At 42.9% G+C, this 25,979-nt stretch overlaps 1 protein-coding gene across 5 annotated transcripts in view; it reads left to right on the top strand.

Moving 5' to 3' along the window:
* The window catches only part of DTD1 (D-aminoacyl-tRNA deacylase 1), a 198,379-nt gene that overhangs the window by 10,658 nt on the left and 161,742 nt on the right, over positions 1–25,979 (top strand). For 3 of the 5 annotated variants that reach the window (XM_077872020.1, XM_077872017.1, XM_077872018.1), the window contains exon 4: positions 17,503–17,609. In XM_077872020.1, coding sequence (XP_077728146.1) covers positions 17,503–17,609 — 107 coding nt within the window. Of the gene's footprint in view, positions 1–17,502; positions 17,610–21,701; positions 21,770–25,979 lie in introns of all 5 variants that reach the window. The other 2 variants (XM_077872016.1, XM_077872019.1) reach the window with 1 other exon arrangement.

Genomic DNA, 25,979 nt, shown 5'->3' with positions numbered 1-25,979 from the left:
ATTCACAAGTCTGGTTATAGATGTCTCCAGTACTTTTTCCCACCCTGTGTCCCCTGGGATCCTTCAGCATGGCTTTGCTGCAAACTTGTTTCTTCCTAGAATTAGCATTTAAGTCAGGTCCTCTGAATAATTATTTTTCTGTGCTGAGCTGAGAATTAAATGCTGTCATCATTGTCTTCTCTGCTTGATGTTTGTAGAATCATCCCATTTTTGAGTAATCTCAAATATTTTAGAATGTACTGAAGTCCCTTGAAAGGATGAGCACAAGGAATATCATAAAAGCATAAGTGAAGGCACTTGAAATGGGAGAACACTAGTGGTTGTTAAGGTATGCTCAAGTGAAAACAAAACAGCTTTCATCTGAGTCCTTAAAGAGGAGTGTTTTGTGTTTTATTAGGTGTTTTGTGTTCCTTTTACTTTTTGCAATGATGTCTATTTTATCTGGATAATTCTGTTAAGTGCCTGAAGCAATGTACTATTAGCAATATAATTTTATAATGGTTGACAATTTAAGTTTGTGGGGGATATGATACATCTGATCATTTTGATGAAAAATTTATGTGATTTATGCGAAGAGTCTTAATCAAAATTTATTTCCAAATCCTTTGGACTTTCAGAAACACTTAAGTGATACAAAGTGCCTCTCTTGCTCTTTCAGCTCTTTATCTCTTTTATGGTCTTTGGTGGAATAAGATGCAGAGAGTATGTTTTACATGCTTGCTGTGTGTGTTCTTAATTTTGAGTTTTTAGCTTCCAGGTCCAATATGGAAAGCCCTCTGAGAGCTGAAGGGATGATGGAACACAAACCAACTGCTAATAAATACATTTTCTTAATTTTAGGATTCTTGGGGCCACTTTGGCAATTTTAAGACTTAAAGTAGTTTACTTTCCTTTTTGCAAAAAATTTAAAATATTTTTCCAGTTTTATTGAATATAATTGACATGTAACACCCTATTAGAATCGTAAAACATGATGATTTGATACATGGGTATATTGTGAAATGATCAGTGTTATGTTCAGTTAGTTCATCACCTCACGTAGTTACAGTTTTACTTTTCTTGTGATGAGAACTTCTTAGATCTTCTCTCCTAGCAACTTTGATATATGTGATACAGTATTGTTAACTTGTCACTGTGCCATACCTTATATCCCAGAATTTATTAATCTTAATAACTAGAAGTTTGAATCTTTTGGCCATCTTCATCCATTTCACCCGCCCTCTACCCCTGCCTCTGGCAACCACTAATCTATTCTCTGTATCTCTGAGATTGGTGTTTTAGATTCTACACATGTGGGAGACTGTATAGTATTTGTCTTTCTCTGTCTGACTGAAAGCCCTTCTGGTCCATCCATATTCTTGCAAATGATAGGATTTTCTTCTGTTTTTATGGCTGAATAGTATTCTGTTGTGTCTCCATATCACCTCTTCTTTATGGATTCATTTGTCAGTGGAGACTTAGGCTGCCTCCATGTCTTGGCTTTTGACTTAATTAGATTTAACATTTATTTTCACTCTCTTCCTCTTTAATGACTAGAACTCTACTTTAAATTAATGTATATAAATTAATTACATTATTTATATAAATAAATCGAATCATTTCTCTTCCTTGTTGTTAAGGATTGCATAGCAGGAAGATTGTCCAGTTTATTCCCTGTCTCTGTTATGTCCTTGCCCTGCCTAGTGCCCATGTGCTTTCAGGCTTTTCCTTACTAGTTCCAGTTCTTACCCTGGGCATGGCCCAACTCAGCTGTCTTTAGTGAAGCAGGTTTATTGCTTTACGATTGAAGCATGTGAAGGTACAGTGAATTCGGTTTCAGCTTGAGCTGGATTCCCTCTGTCATCACTACTGGGATTGTTTTATCTGGGATTCTCTGAGCCCTGGTTTCCCCCATGCATGTCAGCCATGTCCTCAGGTAGGCCATGATGGTTGCAGTCTTCATAGTTCACCATCCCAAGAAGGAGATTGAGCCTTTGTCTCTGCGTTTCAAGCAGAAGTCCTGAAGGTTACTTTGATTGGGCCAGCTTAGGTAGCATGTCCATTCTTGAGCCAGTATGGGATCGACTCTATGACTCAGCTTAGGTCATATGTTTCATAGAGTGTAGAGTTGACCTCCTGGGGACCACCTGGAGCCACAGTTGAAGTCTGGGGCTGTTGGGAAGCGGGGTGGGTGGGAGAAATGTCTGCTAGGAGGGCTACCGGAAAGTCCCACTTGAGTGTCCTTGACTTGCTTTATTGATGGCCACTGGGAGGTGGGATTAATAGAGGGAGTTGGGCAGGTTATTAGGTGGTCCTAGCAGAACTCTGCCTTTCTGGCAGGGACATGGAGGGAGGCTGTCATAGATGTGTGTGCAGTTAATGAGGGAGGGCCCTGAGAGGGAGAAGTAAGTGGCATAATTCCCCTAACTGGCTCTTTGAGGCCTATTCCACCCCAAGTGGCCTTGAGTTGGTACTTGAAACCATAGTGATCCACCATACCCACTTGACCAGAATTTTTAATATCCTTGACGTGTTTGGGTATAGTCTGTTTGGTGTCCCCAGACATTGCTTAGGCCATGATACCCCTCCCCACTCTGGTCCAGTTCTGCTGGCCCCCTGACCCTTTGGCTTTGTGAGGGCATCTCCTCTTCTTAAGAACTTGCCTACCTTGGCTTATGCTTCTACTAGCTATTGCTGCTTAACATACCATCCCAGAACTTAGTGGCTTAAAGATAACCTTTCTAGGGGTGCCTGTGTGGCTCAGTTGGTTAAGTGGCTGCCTTTGGCTTAGGTCATGATTCCAGGGTCCTGGGATCAAGTCCCATGTCAGCCTCCCTGCTCAGCGGCGAGCTTGCTTCTCTCTCTCTCCCCTGCTTGTGCTCTCTCTTGCGTGTGCTCTCTCTCTCTCAGATAAATAATAAATACAATCTTAAAAAACAACAAAAAACCAAAACCATTCTGTCTTCCTCACAATTTTGTGCGTCAGGAATCTAAGAGGGGTTTGGCTGGGTGCTTGTCTCTGATCTATTTGTGTTGGCTGGGGCTAGGGATCTACTTCTAAGATAGCCCGTGTTTCATCTTGCTTCTCCCCTCCTCCCCACCTCATCTTATTCTCCAGGGTCGGTCTCCCCCTCCCAATTACTTGGGCTTCTCACAGCTGGGCGGTCTCAGGGTAGTTTGATTTCTAACTTGCGGCTGACTTTTCCCACAGCGAACACTCCCAAGACCAGGTATTTTAAAAGCTAGGAAATGAGAGTGCTAGCCCCTCAAGGCCAGGCTTGGAAGGGAGTGCAGCATCACTTCTGCCATATGCTATTGGACAAAGCTGTCTCACAGCCCACCCAGATTCCAGGGGAGGGCTGTAGACAACTTTGCAATGGAAAGAATTTCAGAGTTTGTGGCCATCATTAATCCTGCACAGCTCTTAACTCTGGTGTTCTCAAAACGTTTTTCTTATTCTCTGGCTCTTCTGCCAATAATTGATTTAGGGGGAAAAACCCAGTGTATACATTTATCAGTTTTTGCTCTCTGCTACAGAATGAGCCAGAGGTTAAGGGTACCTTATTGGACACCCAGACTGACTGAGTGGGCCCAGGAAATTAGGTCCAGATATGGCCCTCAGCAGCCCCTTGGGAATCTTCATTCCTTCAGAAAAAGGACTGAAAGTCCTGTTTAGTGGGAGGCATTAAAAGCTGTCAAAGTTGAGTTTTAAACATACAGTACCTTTATAGTTAGGAAAAAAATGAATATTATACCAAAATGGAAGAGTTGAAAGAGAGATCTCTGCTCTCAAACTTCTTGTTCCAACATTGAGCCATTTGTAATGGGCCCAGGGAAACAATCACCTGTAGGCTTTGTTGAGCAAATCAGAAGCTGCCACGATATTAAAAAGAGCTACCTGTGTTTCTCTGTGGGGTCTGATCTTTTGTGGGTGGTAAAGAGCTAGAAGAACGTGGAAAGACATTTCGGGAGTACAGCAGCTCTTTGATTGCTTCTTCAGCTCTGTTCGCTCCATGGGGCATCCATTATGTCCAGGGCTCCTGCAGGTTCGTTCACAAAGAGAAGGCGCCAGGAGGAGGAAGCCCACATCTAGTGTTTGCTTTGTGGTTAGTGTTTAATTTTTGGATTTGTTTAATGTCTTACTCTTTTTACTACATACAGCATGTTAGCAGCCTGAGTAAGCTTTCAGTGGAAGCCTGTTTTATATACTTTGACAAGGGCTGTAATGCCAGAAGCATTATTGTTAATGTAAAGTTAGGAAATCACAATGTAGGATCACATCTTCATCGTTGATAAATGGCAAGTTTGGTGGACTGTGGCACAGGCCGATGGCTCTCCTGAAGTTTGATGCAGATGTGTGACTCATGTTGGCCAAGTCAGTTAGTTTTTGGCACTCCTTTCTTTCATTCCTTCTCTTCAGTGATTTGCTGAGAGGGAGAAGCAGCATCCCCGTTGAGCAGAGAGCAACATGTGGGGCTCGATCCCAGGGCTCTGAGATGACGACTTGAGTTGAAAGCTGATGCTTCACCAACTGAGCCACCCCAGCGCCCAACCTCCCACTTTTGTTTTCAGATCCCAATCTTGATTCCTTGATTTGCTTAGTTGATTTTACAAGGTGAACAACAGCCTACTTTTTACCAGTTCTCCTTTCCCCACCTAACTGTTTAGAGTCACATTAAAAACAGTGTTCTCGATGTCGATGTGGTGGTGGTTCAGTACCCTGCAGTAACGATAGAGTGCCTTATGCATCACACTGTAGGTGCTCAGTTATTTTGTGTGACAGATGCCCCCCAGGCCTAGGGAGATGAGAATAGGCTCATTATGGTGACAGTATTGTTCTATCCATCTCCTTCCTCTCTGAGCTCCTTCTTCCTCTCACCTTTATTCTCTTCACCCCTTTTATCTCAGTTCCTGAGTCCCTCCCTACTCTGGTCGTGAATTGTGGGGTCAGCCTCTTTTTCTTGCCCATTAGAGTCTGTTGTTGTAGCTCAATTTGAAGAAATAAGGGCCATTAAAAAAAAAAAAAAAGAAGATACAGGGGTCCCTGCGTGACTCAGTCATTTGCCTTTGGCTCAGGTCATGATCTCAGGGTCCTGGGATTGAGCCTTGCATGGGGCTCTCTGCTTAGTGGGGAGTCTGCTTCTCCCCATCTCTCTACCTCTTTCCCCTGCTTGTGTTCACAAACTTGCTCTCTTTCTCTCTCAAAGGAATAAATAAAATCTTTTAAAAAAAAAATAAAAAAGAAGATCCCGGCATAGGTGGGAAGAAACTCGTTGTTATCATAATCCAAGGACCTGAAATAACCCAGGATGAAGGGAAGAGTCTGAAGTTCTCAGCTGGAGAAATAGGACCAATTTAAAACCATATTGATTTGGGGTCTACAAATTCAGAAATATTGATATATTAGTTGGTTCTCTATATTTTCTTCAATGGGTATATTAAACAAATAATACTATGCATGGTATAGTATCTCAATTGTTTTTTCATTGTTGTGCCCTGAGGGGATCCTCCAGTTTACTAATGTTTTCTTTGACCATGTCCAGTCTGGAGTTTAGTGTGTCATTTGAGTTTTAAGTCAGTCACTTATTTTTTATTCTCAGTATTTATTTGTTCTTTCTAAAGTTAACTCATTTTTTATTGTGGTAAAATACATGTAACATAAAATTAACCATTTTAAAGCATGGAGTTAAGTGATTGTGTATTCACAGTGTTATGAAATCATCACCACCGTCTAGTTTCAAAACATTTTTATTACCCTGAAAGGAAACCCTATGCTCTTTAAGCAAGCACTCTCCATACTCCCCCATCCCTAGCTCTTGCAACCAGGAATCTGCCTTTGGTCTCTATGGATTTGCCTCATCTGAATATTTTATAGAAATGGAACATAGAATATGCAGTCTTTTGTGTCTGGCTTCTTTGACTTTGCATAGTGTAATCAAGGTTCATCCTTTGAACATACATTGTGCTTACATACATGTGTACGTGCACTATAGCGTGTATCAGTACTTCGTTTCTTTATTTTATTTTTTTTAAAGATTTTATTTATTTATTTATTTATTTATTTTTTATTTTTTTAAATTTTTACTTTATTTTTTTTAATTTTTATTTATTTATGATAGTCACAGAGAGATAGAGAGAGAGAGAGAGAGAGAGAGGCAGAGACATAGGCAGAGGGAGAAGCAGGCTCCATGCACCGGGAGCCCGATGTGGGATTCGATCCCGGGTCTCCAGGATCGCGCCCTGGGCCAAAGGCAGGCGCCAAACCGCTGCGCCACCCAGGGATCCCCAGATTTTTTTTATTTATTCATGACAGATACGCACACAGAGAGAGGAGAGGCAGAGACACAGGCAGAGGGAGAAGCAGGCTCCATACAGGGAATCTGATGTGGGACTCGATCCGGGGTCTCCAGGATCATACCCCGGGCTGAAGGTGGCGCCAAACCACTGGGCCATCGGGGCTGCCCTACTTCATTCCTTTATATGAAGAATATTGCATTGCATAACTATATCACATTTTGTTTATCCATGCATTCATTGATGGACATTCCCAGCCTTTTAGCTATTGTGAATAGAGCTGCTATAAACATGTGTGGACAAGTTTTTGGTTGAGCACCTGTTTTCAGTTCTTTTGGTTAACATACTCAGGAGTAGAATTGCTGGATCATATGAAAATTCTGTTTAACTTACTGAGGTACAGTCCAATTGTTTTCTTTTTTTTTCTTTTTTTAAAGATTTTATTTATTCATAAGAGACACAGAGAGAGAGAGAGAGAGGCAGAGACACAGGCAGAGGGAGAAGCAGGCTCCATGCAGGGAGCCTGATGTGGGACTCGATCCCGGGCCTCCAGGATTACGCCCTGGGCTGAAGGTGGCACTAAACCGCTGGACCACCCGGGCTGCCCCCAATTGTTTTCCACAGTGACTTTTTACATTCCCACCAGCCACGAGGGTTCTGATTTCTCTGCATCCTTGCCAGCACTTGTTATTTCTTTTTAAATTTTTATTTATTTTTTGGTTATAGCCATCCTGGTGAATGTGAAATGGTACATCAATATGATTTTGATTTGCATTTTTCTAATGGCTAATGATATTGAGCATCTTTTCATGTGTTTGTTTGCCATTAGTATGTCTTCTGTGGAGAAATAGCTATTCAGATTCTTCATTCATTTAAAATTGAATTGTTTGAGGGACACCTGGGTGGCTTGGTTAGCTAAATATTTGGCTCTTGATCCCAGCTCAGGTCTTGATCTTAGGGTTGTGAGTTCGAGTCTTATGTTGGGGCTCACAATTAAAATTCATTGGTTTGTCTTTTTGTCATTGAATTGTAAGTAATTTATAAATTCCAGATCCCAGACCCTTATTATATACATGATTTGCAAATATTTTCTACCATTCTGTGGATTGTCCTTTCGCTTTCTTGATAGTGTCTTTTGATGCACAAAAGTTTAAAAGTTTTGTTTGTTTTTGGCTCAAAGTGGGGCTTGAAAACATGACCCAGAGATGGAGAGTCTTATGCTCCACTGATTGAGCCAGCCAGGCACTCCTAAAATTTTTTTATTGAAGTGTAGTTGATATACAATATTATATTAGTTTCAGGTGTGTAACATAATGATATGACATTTATATGCATTACAAATGCTCACCATAATAAGTGTTGTTTCCAACTGTCACCATACAAAGTTATTACAGTATTATAGACTACATTCCCTGTGCTTAATTTATATCCCTGTGACTTACTCATTTTATAATTGGAAGTTTATACCTCTTAATCCCATTTACCTATTTTACTCATCCTCTACCCTTAAAAGTTTTTAATTTTGATGAAGTCCAATTTTATCTTTTTTTCTTTTGTGTTTTGGTTTTATATTTAAGAAACCATTCCCAAAATCCGTTGTCATGAAGGTTGACCTTATGGTTATTTCTCAGAATTTTACAGTTTTAACCCGTGCAGTTAGGTCTTTGATCCATTTTGTGTTAATTTTGGTATGAGGTAAAGATCTAACTTCATTCTTCTGCATCTGAATATCCAGTTGTTCTATCACCAGTTGCTGAAAAGGCCATTCTTCTCCATTGAATGGTCTTTGTACTCTTGTTGACTTTGTACTCTTTTTGTACTATGTTATACATCTATGTATGGGTTTATTTATGAACTCTCAGTTCTATCTCGTCATTCTGTATGCTTATCCTTATGGAAGTGCTTACACTGTTTTAATTACTATAGCTTTGTAGTAGGTTTTGAAATTGAAAAGTATAAGTCTTCTAATATTGTCGTAATTAATTTTTGAATAAGGGAATATGATCAGGTAGTTCATACATCGAAATGATCTGGAAAGGTCTTCCTTGGGGAGTTATGTTCTTTTTTTTTTCTTTTTTAAAAAGATTTTATTTATTCATGAGAGACACGGAGAGAGGGAGATAGAGAGAGAGAGAGAGAGAGAGAGAGGCAGAGACACAGGCAGAGGGAGAAGCAGGCTCCATGCAGGGAGCCTGACGTGGGACCCATCCCTGGTCCTCAGGATCATGCCCTGGGCTGATGGCAGCGCTAAACTGCTGAGCCACCTGGGCTGCCCGGGGAGTCATGTTCTCACATGACATCCACTCTGTTTCCCTTACTCTCTATAGGCAATCCTTGTAATTAATTTTTTCTATCTTTGTAGTGCCTCTTCATGCACATGTGAGCAAATATGAATATATATTATAGCTTTCTTTTTATACAAAAGTAGCATCTTTAACAAATTATTTTATTTTATTTTATTTTATTTTTTAACAAATTATTTTAAAAAGGATTTCACAGCATGTTCTAGAGATTCTTTCCATATTAATTCATAGAGAACTTCCTCACACCTTTTGTAATAGCTGTGCAGTGTTCTGTGGTGGGAACAGAACCTAGCTTATTTAATTTTAAATCTTGTTTTTTTAAAGATTTTATTTATTTATTCATAAGAGATGCACAGAGAGAGAGAGAGGCAGAGACACAGGCAGAGGGAGAAGCAGGCTCCATGCAGGGAGCCCGATGTGGGACTGGATCCAGGTCTCTAGGATCACTCCCTGGGCTTAAGGCAGCCCTAAACCTCTGAGCCACCTGGGCTGCCCCTATTTTAAATCTTATATAATTTGTATCTTGGACTCTTGGGTTGTTTCTGATTTTTGGGTGTTGAAAACAACAGTGATGCAGTGAATAAATTTGTATATAGGCCATTCATGTTCTGGCAGATATATCTTGGGGATAAATTCTCAAAAGTGGGATTGCTAGATAGAGCTAGATGGCCCTCTATAGGCATTGACCTTTTTTCAGTGTGTGAGGCTGCCATATTCATCACAGTTTTGTTAACAGAATGTATTTTATCTAGAATTTTGTCTTTCTCACAGGTGAAAATGGCATCTCCTTTTAGTTTTAATGTGCAGGATGTGGTTGAACATTTTTCAGATGTTTGTGTGATTTGTATTTCCTTTACCATGAACACTGTTCATGTGCTTTGATTAGGTTATTTCTGTGAGCTTTTCATATATGCCATGAATTGTAGATATTTTTCATGCATTTTGTCATTTGTCCTTTGACCTTGTGCTAACGGTTGTTTGCTGGTCAGACTCTTTTTTAAAAATTTTATTAAGGTTTTTTTTTTTCGTTTGTTTATTTAAGGGAGAGAGAGAAAGAGTGTGAGAGAGAAGGAGAGCACAAGCAGGTTGGAGAGGGGACAAGCAGAATCCCTGCTGAGCAGGGAGCCCGATGTGGAGTTCTGTCCCAGAACCCTGAGATCATGATGTGAGCTGAAGGCAGATGCTTAACCAACTGGACCACCCAAGAGCTCCTTTTTCTTTTTTCTTCTTAAATATTTTTTCATTTATTTTAGACATAGAGAGTGCAAATGGGGGGAGGGGTAGAGAGAGAGAGAGAGAGAGAGAGAGAATCCCAAGCAGACTCTGTGCTGAGCATAGAACTATAACCCTGAGATCATGACCTGATCCGAAACCAAGACTTGGATGCTTAACCAACTGAGCTACCAAGGTGCCCCTGTTTTTTTTTTTTGTTTGTTTGTTTTTGTTTTTTTTAAGTAGGCTCCATACCCAGCATGGATCCCAATACAGGGCTTGAACTCATGACCCTAATAACTAAGATCAAGACCTGAGCTGAGATCAAGAGTCAGATGCTCAACTGCCTGAGCCACTCAAGTGCCCCAAGAACAACATTTCCGATCTCTAAGTAGTTGATTTTTAATTTTTTTAAATGTCTGCTGGATTTTGAATCACAGTTTCTTAGATTTCTATAACATTTCTACTCCAGAATTACTAAGAAATCTGGCTGTTCCTCCCTCCTCCCTATCCAGTGCTTTTATGCTTTCATTTTTTTTCTTGAAGATTTTATTTATTTATTTGAGAGAAAAGCAGACACACACACACACACACACACACACACACACACACACACACAGTGGTGTGGGGGAGGGGCAGAGGGAGAGGGAGAAGCTGACTCCCTGCTGAGCAAGGAGCCCAATACACGGCTTGATCCCAGGACCCTGAGATCATGACCAGAGCCCACAGCAGATGCTTAACTGACTGAGCCACCCAGGTGCCCCTACGCTTTCATTTTTTATTTTGAAATCTTAGATCAGTTTGGAGTTTATCTTGTATACAATGTAAAGCATGGAATTTATCCTTCTCAGGTAGTTATGAAGTAGTTTCCCAAAAACATTTATTTAAAGAAAACCATCTGTACTTCCACTAATCTGAGATTTTGACTTTATCCTATATTAAATCCCTGTGTTTATGAACTGTAAAGTTTTGTTTCTGTTCTGTTTTTGTTTCCTTTTTGTCTCTTTACATGATGAAGACACATTGTTTCAGTTATTAAAGATTTTGCTATGCTTTCGTATTGTGTAAGATGAGTCTCATCCATATTGCTCTTTGGAGTTTTCCTGCCTATTCTTGTTTTTCTCTATGAATTTTTAAATCAGCTTGTCTAGTTCCAGAAAATCATCTGTGTTATTTTTGTTTGGATAATACTAGATTTATAAATTCATGAATCCTGTGGTCCATGATGATAATCACCCTCTAGCATAGTCCCTTATCTCCTTTGATTGTTTTTTGGCCATGGGGTCTCCTGGCTCAGGGGAGGGTCAGAGTTCACAGGTTGGAGTCTACCTTTTTTTTTTTTTTTAAATTTTTTATTTATTTATGATAGTCACAGAGAGAGAGAGAGAGAGAGAGGGGCAGAGACACAGGCAGAGGGAGAAGCAGGCTCCATGCAGGGAGCCCGACGTGGGATTCGATCCCGGGTCTCCAGGATCGCACCCTGGGCCAAAGGCAGGCACTAAACTGCTGCGCCACCCAGGGATCCCAGGTTGGAGTCTACCTTTGAACCTCTCTGAGGCTACTCTTGCTGTGTGTCTTTCGGTCCTAGAGGCTTTGAACTGGGTTAAAACCCTGCTGTGAAGCCACTCTAAGGCCATTCTCTTTCCAAAGTGAAAACTTATTCCCTAACCCATGTCCCAACCATCTCTAGCCACATCACCCAACCTAGCACACCACACCAGAGGTTCTACAGTGAGGCTTAGTGATGATATTAATACACTCCATTAATATATGGGATCACAATAAAATGTCAACAACACAGAGATGCACTGAATTTGAATGTAAACTAGAGAAAAATTATAGGTTAAGTTTAAATTCTGTATCATATTCAAGTATAAAGGAATTAAAGTCTAAAATCAAATCCCATGGTCTGATGAGCTCAGAAGTCGCCCTCCTGGTTTCTTACTTTGCTGCTTTTGATGGAAGGGTGTCCTTGCCCAGTGCTGTCCAGGCTCTTTTAGTATGTCTGTACAAGTCCTGCACAAGACCCCGTGTAGGTCTGGTGGGGCCTCAGACACTGCATTGTCCCCACACAGGCTCACTGGTGCCTCAGCAAGGAGGCAGAATGACACCTGGGACCACAGCAGAGCCCAGAGATGTCCAAGCAAAGCTGATGGTCAGAATAAACCTTGCCTTGAGTCTCCCTGTCATGCGAGGAGGGCTGTACCAGTTGCCTTGTATCTGACTTTAGCTCAGATGGGAATTTAACTTCCCAGTGAGAGGTTAATATTGGGCTGTTTCCCCTGGCAGCTCCTGTTGCCAGCTCTTTTGTTTGGAATTGGGGTGGCCCCCTTTGATGGCAGGTGCCCTGACCTGGGAGTAGGCACTTTCCATCCCGAGCCACAGGGCCTGTTCGCTAATTCCTCTGGCCATGGAGTCCCAGGCCTGAGACATCTGCCCAGAGGAGGTGTTTCTCCTGAGTGGATTGAACCATGGCAGAGATAAGCAGAGACCACTGATAAGACTGGGCTTGAGCCTGGGGAGAAGCCACAAGATTCCAGGGATTGCCTTTCTAGTTCTCTCCATGGCCCTGGATGTGGAATGGAGTCTGACATTCTAATGCTGCTGACCTAGGCCTGGCTCTCACTCTCTCAGAAACTCAGCTGATAGGGCCTGTGTGCTTTTTCTGACAAGTGAATACTTTCCCCAGCCAAATCATTTAGGAAATGCCATTGCTGGAGCTGCTGGTCTTTGCTGGTGGCTTCCAGAGCTCTTGCCTCTGCTTTGTAGGCTCCCTGGAGCCATACCAGCCCACTGGGGAATCTGTGCCCTACTGGTGGTACCCCAAATCGGCTGAGCCCTCTGGGGAGATAGGGCCAGGAGCACTCTAGTACTAGAGAAGTGGTTCTATACTGGTGGACAGAGCTGTCATAGTGCCGGTGGCCCATCAGGATACATTCTCCTGGGCTCCAGGTATGATCGAAGCCTGTGGGTCTAGACCAGACTCCTTTAGCTGCAGTGGCCCTCGCTTTGCCACATGCTTATCTGACTTTAGCTCATATGGGAATTTAACTTCCCAGTGAGAGGTTAATTTTGGGCTGTTTCCCCTGGCAGCTCCTGTTGCCAGCTCTTTTGTTTGGAATTAGGGTGGCCCCCTTTGGTGGCAGGTGCCCTCACCCAGGTGAGGTGAGTAGGCACTTTCTATCCCGAGCCCCAGTTGAGTTCCCCAATTCTGTACATTTGCTTGATTTCTCATCTCAGCCTATGCACCTGGCATTAGGGCCTCCATCCATAACTGTCTTCCTGGCCTGTCCAGGCTCTGAACAGCTTTAAAGTACAATGAAGAGGAATCCTGGGTGTGAGGACCTTGCCTTAGTGACAGAGGAAGCTGCCTTTGGGGATGTGCTTAGGTGGGCTGGCCTGAGGCTCAGGACCAGTCCCCAGAGATAGGCCAAGTCCCAACCTGGTCATGGCCATGCAGTCGGCTGTGGAAAGGTGCATGGCTTGCTCCCAGTTAGGCCAGGAAACTGTCATGCATTTTGTTCTCCATTTTTCTTTATTTTTATTTTTTATTTTTTTTAATTTTTATTTATTTATGATAGTCACAGAGAGAGAGAGAGAGAGAGAGAGAGGCAGAGACACAGGCAGAGGGAGAAGCAGGCTCCATGCACCGGGAGCCCGATGTGGGACTCGATCCTGGGTCTCCAGGATCACGCCCTGGGCCAAAGGCAGGCGCCAAACCGCTGTGCCACCCAGGGATCCCTCCATTTTTCTTTAATAGCGTGTTCTTTCCATGTGGTTTTCTTGTCCTGTTCCCCCCAACCCCCCCAGTTGCCCATATTCTCCCATAGACGGTGGGAGTGAGAGCAATAATGGGGACTCCGATTTCCTGCACACTGCTGGGTTGTGGGCCCAGTGCCATGCCTGTACTAACTAATGTGCATCCTTCTGTGGTGACTGCCCTGCTATCGTCCTTGAACACGGGGGGCTCGGAGAGGTGGGACTGGGCCTCTCAGGGATGGTGACCATCAGTCAAGCATTGTTCAAAGGAGTGGGATGTCAGCCTTCACAGGTTAATGGGGTGCACTGGTTTGGACCTGGTAGAGGCCTTGGACAGTGCCTACTAGAAACCAGGTCACAGCAGGTTTGGGGCTCTGGCTGGGAGTTTTCCAGCTGGAAACATGTGGCACAAATGTGCCTGACACATGCTTCTCTTCCAGCTCTAGACAGAACCATGGGACTGATATTTAAGGACGACTTGATTATATCATCACTGGAGCCCAGCTGTGGTTCTACAGATATGTTTCTGTCTTTTAAGATTATTTTTTAAAATGTTTTTATTTCCTCTGGCCAGTATAATTTTTCATGGGGCTTTACTCTTTGATCCGAACTGGAAAAAATGTTCCCGTTTTAAGACCTCTTAAAACATGTCTTTGGATTTATTGTCCGTACAAATGGAAATTCAGATAATAGTTTGTTCATAAGTGAGGAAAAACAGGAAAAGAAAATAAATTTCTCGCTACTTGGAGTGGTAAACATGGTGAAGCATATGTTGTATATCCTGGCAACAGAAATTCAAGGTCGGAAATAATTCCTTTCCTCATGAGTCTGCCTTCAGCTTCTCTGAGGAGTGCAGCCGCTGAAATTTGCCACTAATTGTAGCCATAATTTTAGCATGCAATTAAACACATGATTTCCTTCCCAGCTGATGTCTTTTTAGCTAGTCTGACATGGATAAAACAAAAGCTCTGTAGATTTGAATGGCCACTTTAATTTGATAGAAGTTGAAGGAAAGTCACCATTGTTTGAGCATGCTTGGCTACGCACTTGGAACTAGGTTAATCTTGCCTGTAAAAATGGCGAACAGCATGGGTTCTTCTAATGTAGTTTCTAGAGCTGCTGTCTGAGCATTGAAGAGAAGCGGCCTAAGACCCTCCACAAGGTTAAGGAGGTTGGAGGGACTGATACCAGGGGGAGGAACCAGAGATGAAAATTGTGTGGTCGTGGTGGCAGAAGCCGTGGTTCATGGAGGTCACCTCATGCTGCAGTGGGTCTGGTGTCTGAGCAGAGCTGCTCTCCAGGGAGGGAACCAGAAAGGCCCCAGGCTGGCTTGCTCTGGGCTATTGTGTCCATTTGGTGCTTTTCTTTTCCTCAGCTTCTCTCAGAGAGTCATCTGCTCTGTAAAGGATGTTTTGTGTGAAATTAGGGCTCCTTGCCCAGGGGAGTTTGGGAACTACCAGGGTAAAGAAACTAAATAGGTTTCTCTACTCAAGGAGGTCTTGAGAGCCTGTTATATGCTGCTGTGCTTTGTGATTCTCTGAGGGAGAGTTCAAACAAATGTGGTTTTCCAGAAGTATGTGACTTTATTTTTCTTTATTCAAGGAATACCCTGCAGGGCACAGTGTGGGAAGCACGATTCTGGTTGTGTGGAGCCTCTCGAGCATGACCTCCTCTTTTTTTTTTTTTTTTAAGAATTTATTTATTTATGTGAGAGGGAGAAAGCACAAGCAGGAGGAGTAGCAGGCAGAGTCAGAGGGAGAAGCAGGTTCCCTGCTGAGCAGGGAGTCTGATGTAGTACTCGATTCCAGGATCCTAGGATCATGACCTGAGCTGAAGGCAGATGCTTAACCGACTGAGGCACCCAGGCACTCTGAACATGACTTTTTATAACAATAAAGACATATGCTGATTTTGTACACACCATGTGTGAGTTACTATCCTAAGCACTTGCATGCACTGTCTTATGAAATTTTCCCTGTATTTTAAGGTCGTCTTGTTAGCACCCCTGTGGGAAGAAGCTGAGCCATTGCGAGGTTAAAAGAGTTGCCCAGAGCCTCAGAGCTCATGGGCCTGGGCCTGTCCTTCTCTTCCAGCCTGGGTCCTGGTTGTCTTTCAAGTCCTGGACCCTGTGTAGCCTCATCCACGAAGACTTTCTGATTCCCTCCCTATCTCCAGGGGGAAACTTGGGCCCTTCTCTGGTCTCCAGAACCAGAATTTCTCAAGGTCTCTGCCATACTGGGTTGTCACCCCGAGGTGCCCAATTATCCGCCATAGTAGACCACAGGGTTCATGAGCACTAGGCCTGTCTTTGCCTGTGAGCTGAGTCTTTGATCTCTAGCACCACGCCTGGCACGTAGTTGCTGTGAGTGACTTCCACATGTGGACTGGATCTCATATATTCTCTGTTCCTTTATGGTACAGGTGGCAGTAGAAGCGTTCCTGATGGTTCTCAGGTTCTGACGACTCCTACTATTTTTACTCTGGACACAGCTCTTTTCTTATTTTGGATTTAAATTGATACATTTAAATTAAATAAATTTAATTGCTGAACTGTCAAGACCAGTGTGTTCCCTTGAGTCAGCATCCCTATGTGTCATCAGCAGTGGTTAGGCCCAGGGTTTAACAGAGGTACTTGGACGGATGGAGTCAACATTCTGATACTCCACAGCGTCATCTCTCAAAGCATATTCTTGGCTTTCTTTATAAATGTAGTTCAGCATTTGGGGAATGATAGACACAAGTGAGTGGGTTTGGGTATTAAAACAGAAGGTTTTGAATAGGACAAAGAGAAGTGCTCTTTTCTGGGGGAGCCCATGGCCATTTTGAAATGAATCATAGGGAGCAGGATGGTTCCCACAGTGAGGGAGCAGGACCTCCCTCCCCACCTTATCATTTAACTTTTATATTTAATTAGTTTGAAAATTTTAATTATGAAACAAAGTAGATATTTAGTCATGTTTGCCTCTGGTCTGTCTCTCTCAAATCCCACCATCCCCTGCCTTCTCTTTGGTATGAATGTGGTTCTTGTCCTGTGTTTGGCCTTCATCGTTCCTGCTCATGTTTTTTTCATAAATAGATCCGTATATCTATATATCTATAGCTATAAATCATATAACTTGTTTGGGGTATTTAAAAATATCATATAAATAAATAAATGGTATTATGATACATCCTTGTTGCAAGTTACCTTTTTTTTTTTTTTAAAGATTTATTTTAGAGAGACTGTGTGTGTGAATGGGGGTAGGAGCAGAGGGAGAGGGAGAGACTCTCCAGCAGACTTCCTTCCCCCTGAGGGCAGAGCCCAGCATATGGCTTAATCCCACGACCTGGAGATCATGACCTGAGCTGAAGTCAAGAGCTGGACCCTTAACCATCTGAGCCACACAGGAGCCCCAGCAAGTTATTTTATAAAGATTTGAGATTTGCCCTGTTGAGGCATGTGGCTTCCACGTAGTATCCACTGAGGAATTAAAGCAGAGTTTATGCATTCATCCCCCCAGTGAGGGATGGATTGTATCCAGTTTTTCTGTTATAAACATTGACAGAATGAACACCCTTGAACATTCCTTTTGTGTAAAAGTTTTTGAGTAGATTCTCCAAGGTTGAATTCCAGAGTTGTAGGGTTTATTCAAGCGCCACGATGCCCTCCAAAGTGGTTAAACCAATTTGCCTTCTCCCCCATTTTATAGTCCTGTAAGCCCACATTTCCCCACCCTGGTGTTCTCAGATCTTTTCATTCTTGCCAAATCGCAGAGCTTACAGTGGCACCTCTGCTATTTAATTTTGCATTTCCCTCTCTACTTATGGGGTTGGCCACTTTCCCCCATGTTTACGGGCTAGTCCCGCTCCTCATGTTTCTGGTTACATTGATCTAGATGACTTTTTAGACAGAGTAACCTTGGTCTTAGACAGATGAGACCTCCATCTCTCATAATTGTATGCATTGCTCTTTCAGATGGCAAGTTTGGTACCTACATGCAAGTCCACATTCAGAATGATGGACCTGTGACCATAGAATTGGAGTCCCCGGCTCCTGGCGCTGCTACCTCTGACCCAAAGCAGGTAAGCCTGGACTTTCTTGGGGTCTGTCTTCTGGCTTTTGGCTTTGATTGAGTCCCTGGAGCAGTTATTAGTTTGAGGTGGAGATAAGACTACATTGTGGTAACTTAACATCTATTTTAATACATCCGTTTCGAAGAATGCATCTGTTTACACTGCATCCCGTTGGTGCAGTGGTTGGCTGGGCAGTGCTTCTCCCTTGCCTCTTTCCCTGCTGCGAGGTGCCTTGGTGCACACACGCCGCTGGGTGGCAGCAGAGTAGCGGCACAACTCCACTGAACCCTGGCCTGGCGTCTTTACCAGTTGAGAATGGTTACCTGGGGTGGGTTTTGTCCCAGGTGTGGGTACGTGTGCTACCTGAAGTTCTTTGTAAATCCTTATTTTTCTAAAGCACTGTCTGATCTGGATTTGCTGTAGACAGATCCTGGATCTCTCTAAGCTTTGAGGAAAATTTTAATTAAAAGAGAGAAAAGTATCTGTGATAGTCCTTGTAACTTGTATGGTTCTTATAGATGCTTAACACTTGAGGCATTATTAATGTGCCACTTAATAGCCTTCGAGACACATGGGAACAAGCAGAGGAGTGAGAACCAAAGGGATATTTCTGTTCTTCCTTCTCCACCTCCTTCCCTCCATTCCTAGGATGCTGTGAAGTGGAATGATGCAGCAGGCAGGAGAAGTATTATATAAATACCAAGTCTGTATGACCTGTTCAAAGTCGTAATGTTTCTTTCATTGATATTTATTGAATAAAATACTCCTGAGATATTCTTTTCACGAGAGTAGAGTAAGAGGGAACGCCTGAGTGGCTCAGCGGTTGAGCATCTGCCTTCGGCTTGGGACATGATCCTGGGATCCAGGATTGAGTCTCACGTAGGGCTCCCTGCATGGAGCCTGCTTCTCCCTCTGCCTGTGTCTCTGCCTCTCTCTCTCTCTCTCTGTCTCTCATGAATAAATAAATAAAATCTTAAAAAAAAAAAAAACAAAAACAAAACCAAGAATAGAGTAGGAGAAGATAGCGGAGCCCATAGTCTGAATCTTTATGGATAATGCCTGATTATCTAAATAGTCCCCTGTCCAGCCACGGGGACCGAGGACTCTGGTTGCTTCATGCATCTGCTACTGGGGAACCTTTTGTAAAGACATCATTGTGACAGAGTATTAAGGCTCTATCAGCCTTACAAACAGTTTCTGTGAATTATTTTGTGCCCGCTTGCTTATAAATTCTTATCTCCCTTTCATTCGGGGAATATAAAAAATAGTGAAAGGGAATAAAGATGAAAGGAGAGAAAATGAGTGGGAAATATCAGTAAGGGTGACAGAAACTGAGAGACTCCTAATTCTGGGAAACGAACAAGGGGTGGTGGGCAGGGGGATGTCACTGGGTGACAGGCACTGAAGGGGGCACTTGATGGGATGAACACTGGGTATTATGCTATATGTTGGCAAATCGAACTCCAATAAAAAAATATACAAAAATAAATAAATTCTTATCTCCTATGTGAAGATCTGCCTGTGTGGCTGAAATTGGTCTAAGACTTGCCATCGGTATAACCTGATACCAGTCTATTTTTTTTCTTTTTTTTTTTTAATTTTTATTTATTTATGATAGTCACACACAGAGAGAGAGAGAGAGAGAGGCAGAGACACAGGCAGAGGGAGAAGCAGGCTCCATGCACCGGGAGCCTGACGTGGGACTCGATCCCGGGTCTCCAGGATCGTGCCCTGGGCCAAAGGCAGGCGCTAAACCGCTGCGCCACCCAGGGATCCCCACCTGATACCAGTCTAGAGGAGGATAGCCAACTCTCATCTACTTTGGGTCTTTACTGTTATCAACAAGAGGAACCTAACAGTTATGCAAAAACAGACTAGTTTAGAGGTTAGTTCAGAGCTTGCAGTTGATGGTTCTCTCCAATGCAGAAAGCTAAAACAAAACTCCTGCCATCCCACCTCTGGCACATTCCTTTTGTTTTCTTTTTCCCTAAATTCATGGGACTACCATTTACCTTTTCAGGCGGGCCCAAATCTGGCATCATCCTACTTTCATTCCTGCCTCTCCCAGTACAATTTCCTATATGCCGATACTGCTGTAAGGTGTGGTGGTTGTTTTTTTTAAATGTAGTAAGTAATTTAATCTTTATCATAGGGTGATGTGGGAATGGAGGTACCAAACTTAAGCAGTTACTTAAGGTCACAGAGTTGCCGAGAGAGGCAGAACCAAGATGCAAACCCAGTTTTCAAAATCAGGAGGCAAAAAATGATTGCCTAAAATCTGAGGTTGCTGATGTTGTGTGTGTTTTTTTAAAATATTTTATGTATTTGAGAGAGAGACAGAGAGACAGAGCATGAGCATGAGCAGGGGGAAACGTAGAGGGAGAGGGAGAAGCAGACTTCCCACTGCACAGGGAGTCTGACATGGGACTCCATCCCAGGACCCTGAGATCATGAGCTGAGCTGAAGGCAGACGCTTAATGAGCCACCCAGGCGCCCGTTGACATTGTTTTTGAAGAGAAATCTAATGGTCTCTGAATGTTTGCCACCTCCTAGCCTTTTTTGGAGAATGTCTGTGGTTCCTTTGCATTGGGGCCTGTGGTTTATTTTTATTTTTTAAGTTTTTATTCAATTTACTGAAACTACAAAAATAAGCAGCGTGGGTGATTTTTGTTTGTTTGTTTAACTGTTCCCCCTGCCATAGTTCCAAGTTATAATTTTTAAGGGGAACATAACCTTTCTTTCTTGTTGCTGAATCTTTGGATTGTTAGAGAAGCAGGGACATGTTTGACATAGTAGTAGTAGTGCTGGACTTCAAAGGTGATAATTGAAGTTCCTGGAGTTACTGATTACATTAAAGAAAATCATGATTGAAAAATCTATGTGGAAGTTTAAACTTTTTATTTTGAAATATTGGAGACTTGAAGAAAGAAAAGTTAGAGTCCACAGTTCCCTTGTATGCTTTACCCAGCTCCCACTAATTTACTGCCTTCACAATCCTAGTACACTGATAAAGCACCGAGATTAGTACTGATACAATGCTGTTAATTGATGGAGGGAATGTTGGGGTTTGGAGCCGATGGCCAAGAAAGAATTCTTGAGACAACTTTGGTGCAAAAAGGTGGTTTTATTAGAGCACCAAGACAAGACCCGTGGGCGGAAAGAGCTGCCCTGCAGTTGTGAGGAACAATTGATTATATACTTTCAAGCTGGGAGGGGGTTAGCGAGAGCTTGTCTCTAACGAATTTTGGAAGCAAGGCTTCCAGGACCCTCAAGGGGTTAGGAGCTATTGTTAGGAAAAGGTCATTACTAACTAGTAAAACCCTAGTCATGAGACCCTTTAGATGTTTATCAGTGGGCCATATGCTTGGAAGATGATTGCTAACATAGATCTTGGGGGTAGAGATAAAGGAAATTTCCAAAGGAATTTTTATATGTTAAGGAAGACTTACATGATCCTGGGGTATTGGGATGATGTTAAACTAAGATTGCCTGTTGCCCTTAGTAGAGTATTAACATTGAGGCAGCTGACTTCCTAAAGGAATGTCATTCTGCCTGTTTCAGGGACTTGTCAGGGGGCTGTAAATAGTAAGGAGATTTAATTTTGTTTTGCCTTTGTTTCTTGCATCATTAACTATACTACAAACTTTATTCAAATTTTACTATGCTTTTTTTCTAATGTCCTTTTTCTATTTCAGGGTAATCCCACATATAATAATTGTTATGTCTCTTTAATCTGTGACTGCTCCTCAGTCTTTCCTCATTTTTCATGACCTTGACAATTTTCACAAGTACTGGTATGCTCTTTTGTTGAAGATTCCTCAGTTTGGGCTCTCTGATTACATTGAGGTTATGCATTTGACAGGAATAGCAAATAGCACAAAAGTGAGGTGACTTTCTCAGTGTATCATAAGGAAGTACATGAGACTGATCTGTCTTATTATAGGTGATATTAACCTCAATCCCTTTGTAAAGGTGAAGTCGACCAAATTTCCATATATCCATATATTATTATGGATGTTGTTATATTATTAATAATAATTATATTATTATCCATAATATTAACCTTTCCCCCTCATCTGCTCTCTTGTTTCCTCATAACAGATGCGTCTTTCTGCTTCACAAAGAAGCCATCAGATGGCATTGACCGTTCTCCAACTCCCTCTAACTATGTAGGTAGCAGAGCTGCCCTTCCTGTGCTGAGGCCAGTGTCTTCCCCGGGCCAAGACTGGCTCTATAATTTGTGGGGCTCAGTGCAAAATGAAAACAAGGGGCCCCTTTTTGGAAAAGCGTAATAAGGAATTTCAGGATGATAACACAGAACTTTAAGCCAATGGTGAGCCCTTCTATGTGCAAGGCCCCATGAGCCTGCATCTGGTGGAGCCAAACTAGCCTGGGCTGTGGTGCCCTCCCCAGCCTCTGCTTCTGCCTTCCTGCAGCCTCCATTAAACCCTTTGTCCTCTTGTCAAGTCAGTCTGTCTCTCTCAGTCATCTGTTTAATTCCCGTGGCTTTTAACTATTCCCCAGCATTTCCAGTTGAGAAACACCTCCATTTCCTCTTGCTGCCTGCTTGGTGTGCTGTAACCTGCAGAGGCGCCCGCTGCAGCCCCTGAGCTCCATGCTGCCTGATTTCAGGGCTGGCAGGCCCTGCTGATCTGCTGACTGAGCAGCATCTGCCGCTGCTGCCCGCCTGCCCCTGGATGGGGTCTGGAGTCTTGTTTTCTGGGACACCTTTCTCTCCTCATTTCCTTCTTGCCTCTGGCTCTTCTCTCTGGTTTGATTTGATTGCTGTTTTGTGGTTCTGATTTATTATTCTGCTTTAACTATATTTGGGAAAAAATTTTAGTCAAGTTTTTGTTTTCATTACAAATCTGTTTCTAACAAGTGATAGAATAATAATACAGTGTATCTTTAGGATCCTCAATCTATTTTTTAAAAGATTTTATTTATTCATGAGAGACACATAGAGAGAGGCAGAGACCTAGGCAGAGGGAGAAGCAGGCTCCCTGCGGGAAGCCCCATGTGGGCCTCAATCCCAGGACTCTGGGATCACGACCTGAGCCAAAGGCAGATGCTCAGCCACTGAGCCACCCAGGTGTCCCTAAGATCCTCAATCTTATTTCAATTAGTACCTCTTTTCTTTATAACATAAAGACATACGAGCATAATTTTTTTTTTTTTAAAGATTTTATTTATTTATTCATAGAGACACAGCTAGAGAGAGAGAGAGGCAGAGACACAGGCAGAGGGAGAAGCAGGCACCATGCAGGGAGCCTGATGTGGGACTCGATCCCGGGTCTCCAGGATCACACCCCGGGCTGCAGGCGGCGCCAAACCGCTGCGCCACTGGGGCTGCCCGAGCATAATTTTTTTAAACATCTAATGAGACATGCTAACTTACCAGCGTAAGAAAGTCTTATTTTATTTTATTTTTAAAAATTTGTACTTTTAAGTAATCTCTATACCCAGTGTGGGGCTTGACCTCACAACCCTGAGATCAAGAGTTATATGCTCCACTGACTGAGCCAGCTAGGGGTCCCCAAAGAGTCTTTTATCTCAGTTATTTCTGAGTCTTTCTTTTAGGAGCTCTCTGTTCAAATCCATGATTTGCACTGTATGAGTTTAATTTTTTTACTAGTTAACTGGCACTGGAGTCTCAGACACTGCAACAGTGTACAGATCTGTGTCCTCTTGCTCTCCAGTAGGTGGCGACAAGTAGGCATGGAGGGCCCTGGCGATGGTGGGGGCCAGCCTTTGCCTGTGATCTGTCTCTGCCTTTCCATTCTCAGGAGGAAGGGGGTTCCTCTTTGGGCAAATAGCTAATTTGCTTGCTTTTGTATTGGTAGGAAGACAGCAGCCAAATTCTTCTCACTGATAGATAAGCAGGCCTTTCTGTCAATTGAGCTTTTAATTGTTTTCTTTTCTCAATATAACCCAACTAATAGTGAAAACTGCATACATTGTAGAGAAATGGTTATTTTGGCAAGTTTTAAAATACAGGTTCTTTAAACCATCTGAACAAATGTGCTGTGTGTGTGTGTGTGTATGTGTGTGTATTTATGCATCAGGTGTTTTTTTAGTACATGGTACTGTACCGGGCACCTGAGGAAGAGAAAGAAGTGCTACGACCCAGTCCTTGCTTCCAGGGGTAGATCTGAGGCAGCATAAACCTGGAATGTTAGTAGCAGTGAGACAGGTAAAGAGTAGTATCCGACTGCTTAGGACGTGTCACAAGACCATGGCGTCCTGTTCCTCCTTAAGACCCTTCAGTGCCTTCCAGATGCACTTAGATTATAGTCTAAGTTTCCTTTTGTCATGCCTAAATGCCTGATGCCCAGGCTTCTGTGGCTCTGTCTGCCCTGCTCCTCAGTCCTTTGTTCCTCGGTCCCTAGACTTTACCTGCTCTCACTTCCTCTCTATTCTGAGAACAGACTGAGCTCTTTCCTACCTCTGGCTCTTGTCTCAGTGTCTTTGTTTCCTACCCAGAAGGGATCCTCTTACCACTGTCAGTCCTGAGTAAGCCCCTTTCAGCTACTCTGCCCCCCTACTCTGATGATGAATTTCATAGCACTTGGCCGTCAATTATTATCTGCTTATTTCCTTGTTCTTCATCTGTTCTCCCCACTCCTAAAACTCAAGCTACCTTAGTCTTATTCACTGCCCTGTCCCAGGAGGGAGGCTGGGGTGTGTAGTTTGTTTTGGACTCGTGTGTCATGGGCTGGTGAGCTGTGCTGTCTGTGAATGTCCTGGGTTCCAAGAAGGCTGATGCCCCCGCTGATGTGGTCAAGCCTCCCAGGGGATTGGAGGTTTTCACTGACCTTTAAGGATGCGTAGGGAAGGAGGCATTCTCGATTGTTGTTTCCAAACTTGCACTGCAGTTAGGGGTACATTCTTATTTTTACAAATCCCAGGGTTCTGCTTATGGGTCATGCCCCTATTTACTGCTAGTGAAGTCTGGGCTGGTAAAGGTGACTAGTGGTTTGCCTATCTTTAGCAGATCTCTGCTGGTTTTTGGAACTGGCCCTGCAGCCTCTGCATGCTTTCCTGTGGCTGCATCAGAAGCATGCCCCATGCATTTATAGGCTGCCATGTGGGTCCCATGATGTGTTCTGACATTGAGAGTCGGAACAAGAGCATGATGTGCTTGCTCTGAAAGATGTATTTCCAAAGGGAACAGGGCATGGAAGCAGTACCAGCACTACCAGACAGAAACTATCTTTCCCCTGTTGCATTCTTGCGAAGGAACACGATTCTGGGAAGAACATGCTGATGATTACCTAGACAAGATTTCTAGTGCATGAGTTCATTTGTGGGTGGCTAGATATTGGGAGATTTCAATACCCTACTTAGCCATTCCTGATGATAGGAATTTGTTCCTGCTCTTGTTTTAATTTAAATATCCTTCCCCTTAAGTAGGGGGTGTTAGCCAGGGGCTCACATAGAGAGTTGCATGTGTGTGTGAGGAGGTGGGGAGGTGCATTTTGTAATGAGGGGCTCTTCCCTCAGGACTGGAGCCCATGTAGTTTATAGTGTTGCCGTTAATTATTTATATTCTCATTTATTTAGTGTGATTGAAACTCTCAGTTAATGGAAAGGCTAGAAGGAGCTGAAAAAATGAACTTTCAAATACACATCTTTGAATTAGCCCCCGTGTTTATTGACACATCGCTGGGGTAAGTTGACCAGTGAAAAATGGTGCCAGAGCTTTTAATTTTATGCTTATCTGAGTATTACCATCACTTCACCTATAACTTTCTTCCCAGACTTGTCTTACTGGCAAGGATCCATTCTGGTGCCTGGAAACCTTAGAATGCCTGGATTGAGACATTTATGGCTTCTGCAGGATCAGAAAGAAATACATAGGGTAGACAGGTGGGTGGGGAAAAGAGCTCCGTTTGGTTTTATTTGTACTTCCAGAGACAGGGTAGCCTTTTTAGTAATACATGTTCTGGAATCCAGAAGGTGAAACAGAGGACAGACGAAGGATACAGGTGGCACCCTGTCACGGGTGCACAGAGGTGGGCTCTTCATTCCTACATGTTCCAGTTTGAGGTTCAACTCTGATGAAAACTATTCTCATTATAAGGAGGAATTATGTTGATTCCCATAAGTTTGCATTTTTTTCATAGAAGTACATTTATGTACAGTAGGTCTTTCCTTTTCTATTTTTTTTTTTTAAGGCTTGAACTTAGGTGCGAGTTCCCTATCTCTGTTGGTTTCATCTCGGTTTTTGCATGACCTAAGCCAGGCTCGCGTTGTTGACTTGCCACAAGAATGTGACTCCAAGTCTGGTTGCCAAAATAGTACCCTAGTCCTATCCTTTATTCCAGGCATTAGTTCATTTTGTCATGTTGATTTATCAAACAAATGTTGAGAGTCCTA

Source organism: Canis aureus, chromosome 26 (genome assembly GCF_053574225.1).
Source record: "Canis aureus isolate CA01 chromosome 26, VMU_Caureus_v.1.0, whole genome shotgun sequence".
NCBI lineage: Eukaryota > Metazoa > Chordata > Mammalia > Carnivora > Canidae > Canis > Canis aureus.
This window is presented reverse-complemented; position numbering and strand designations above follow the sequence as displayed.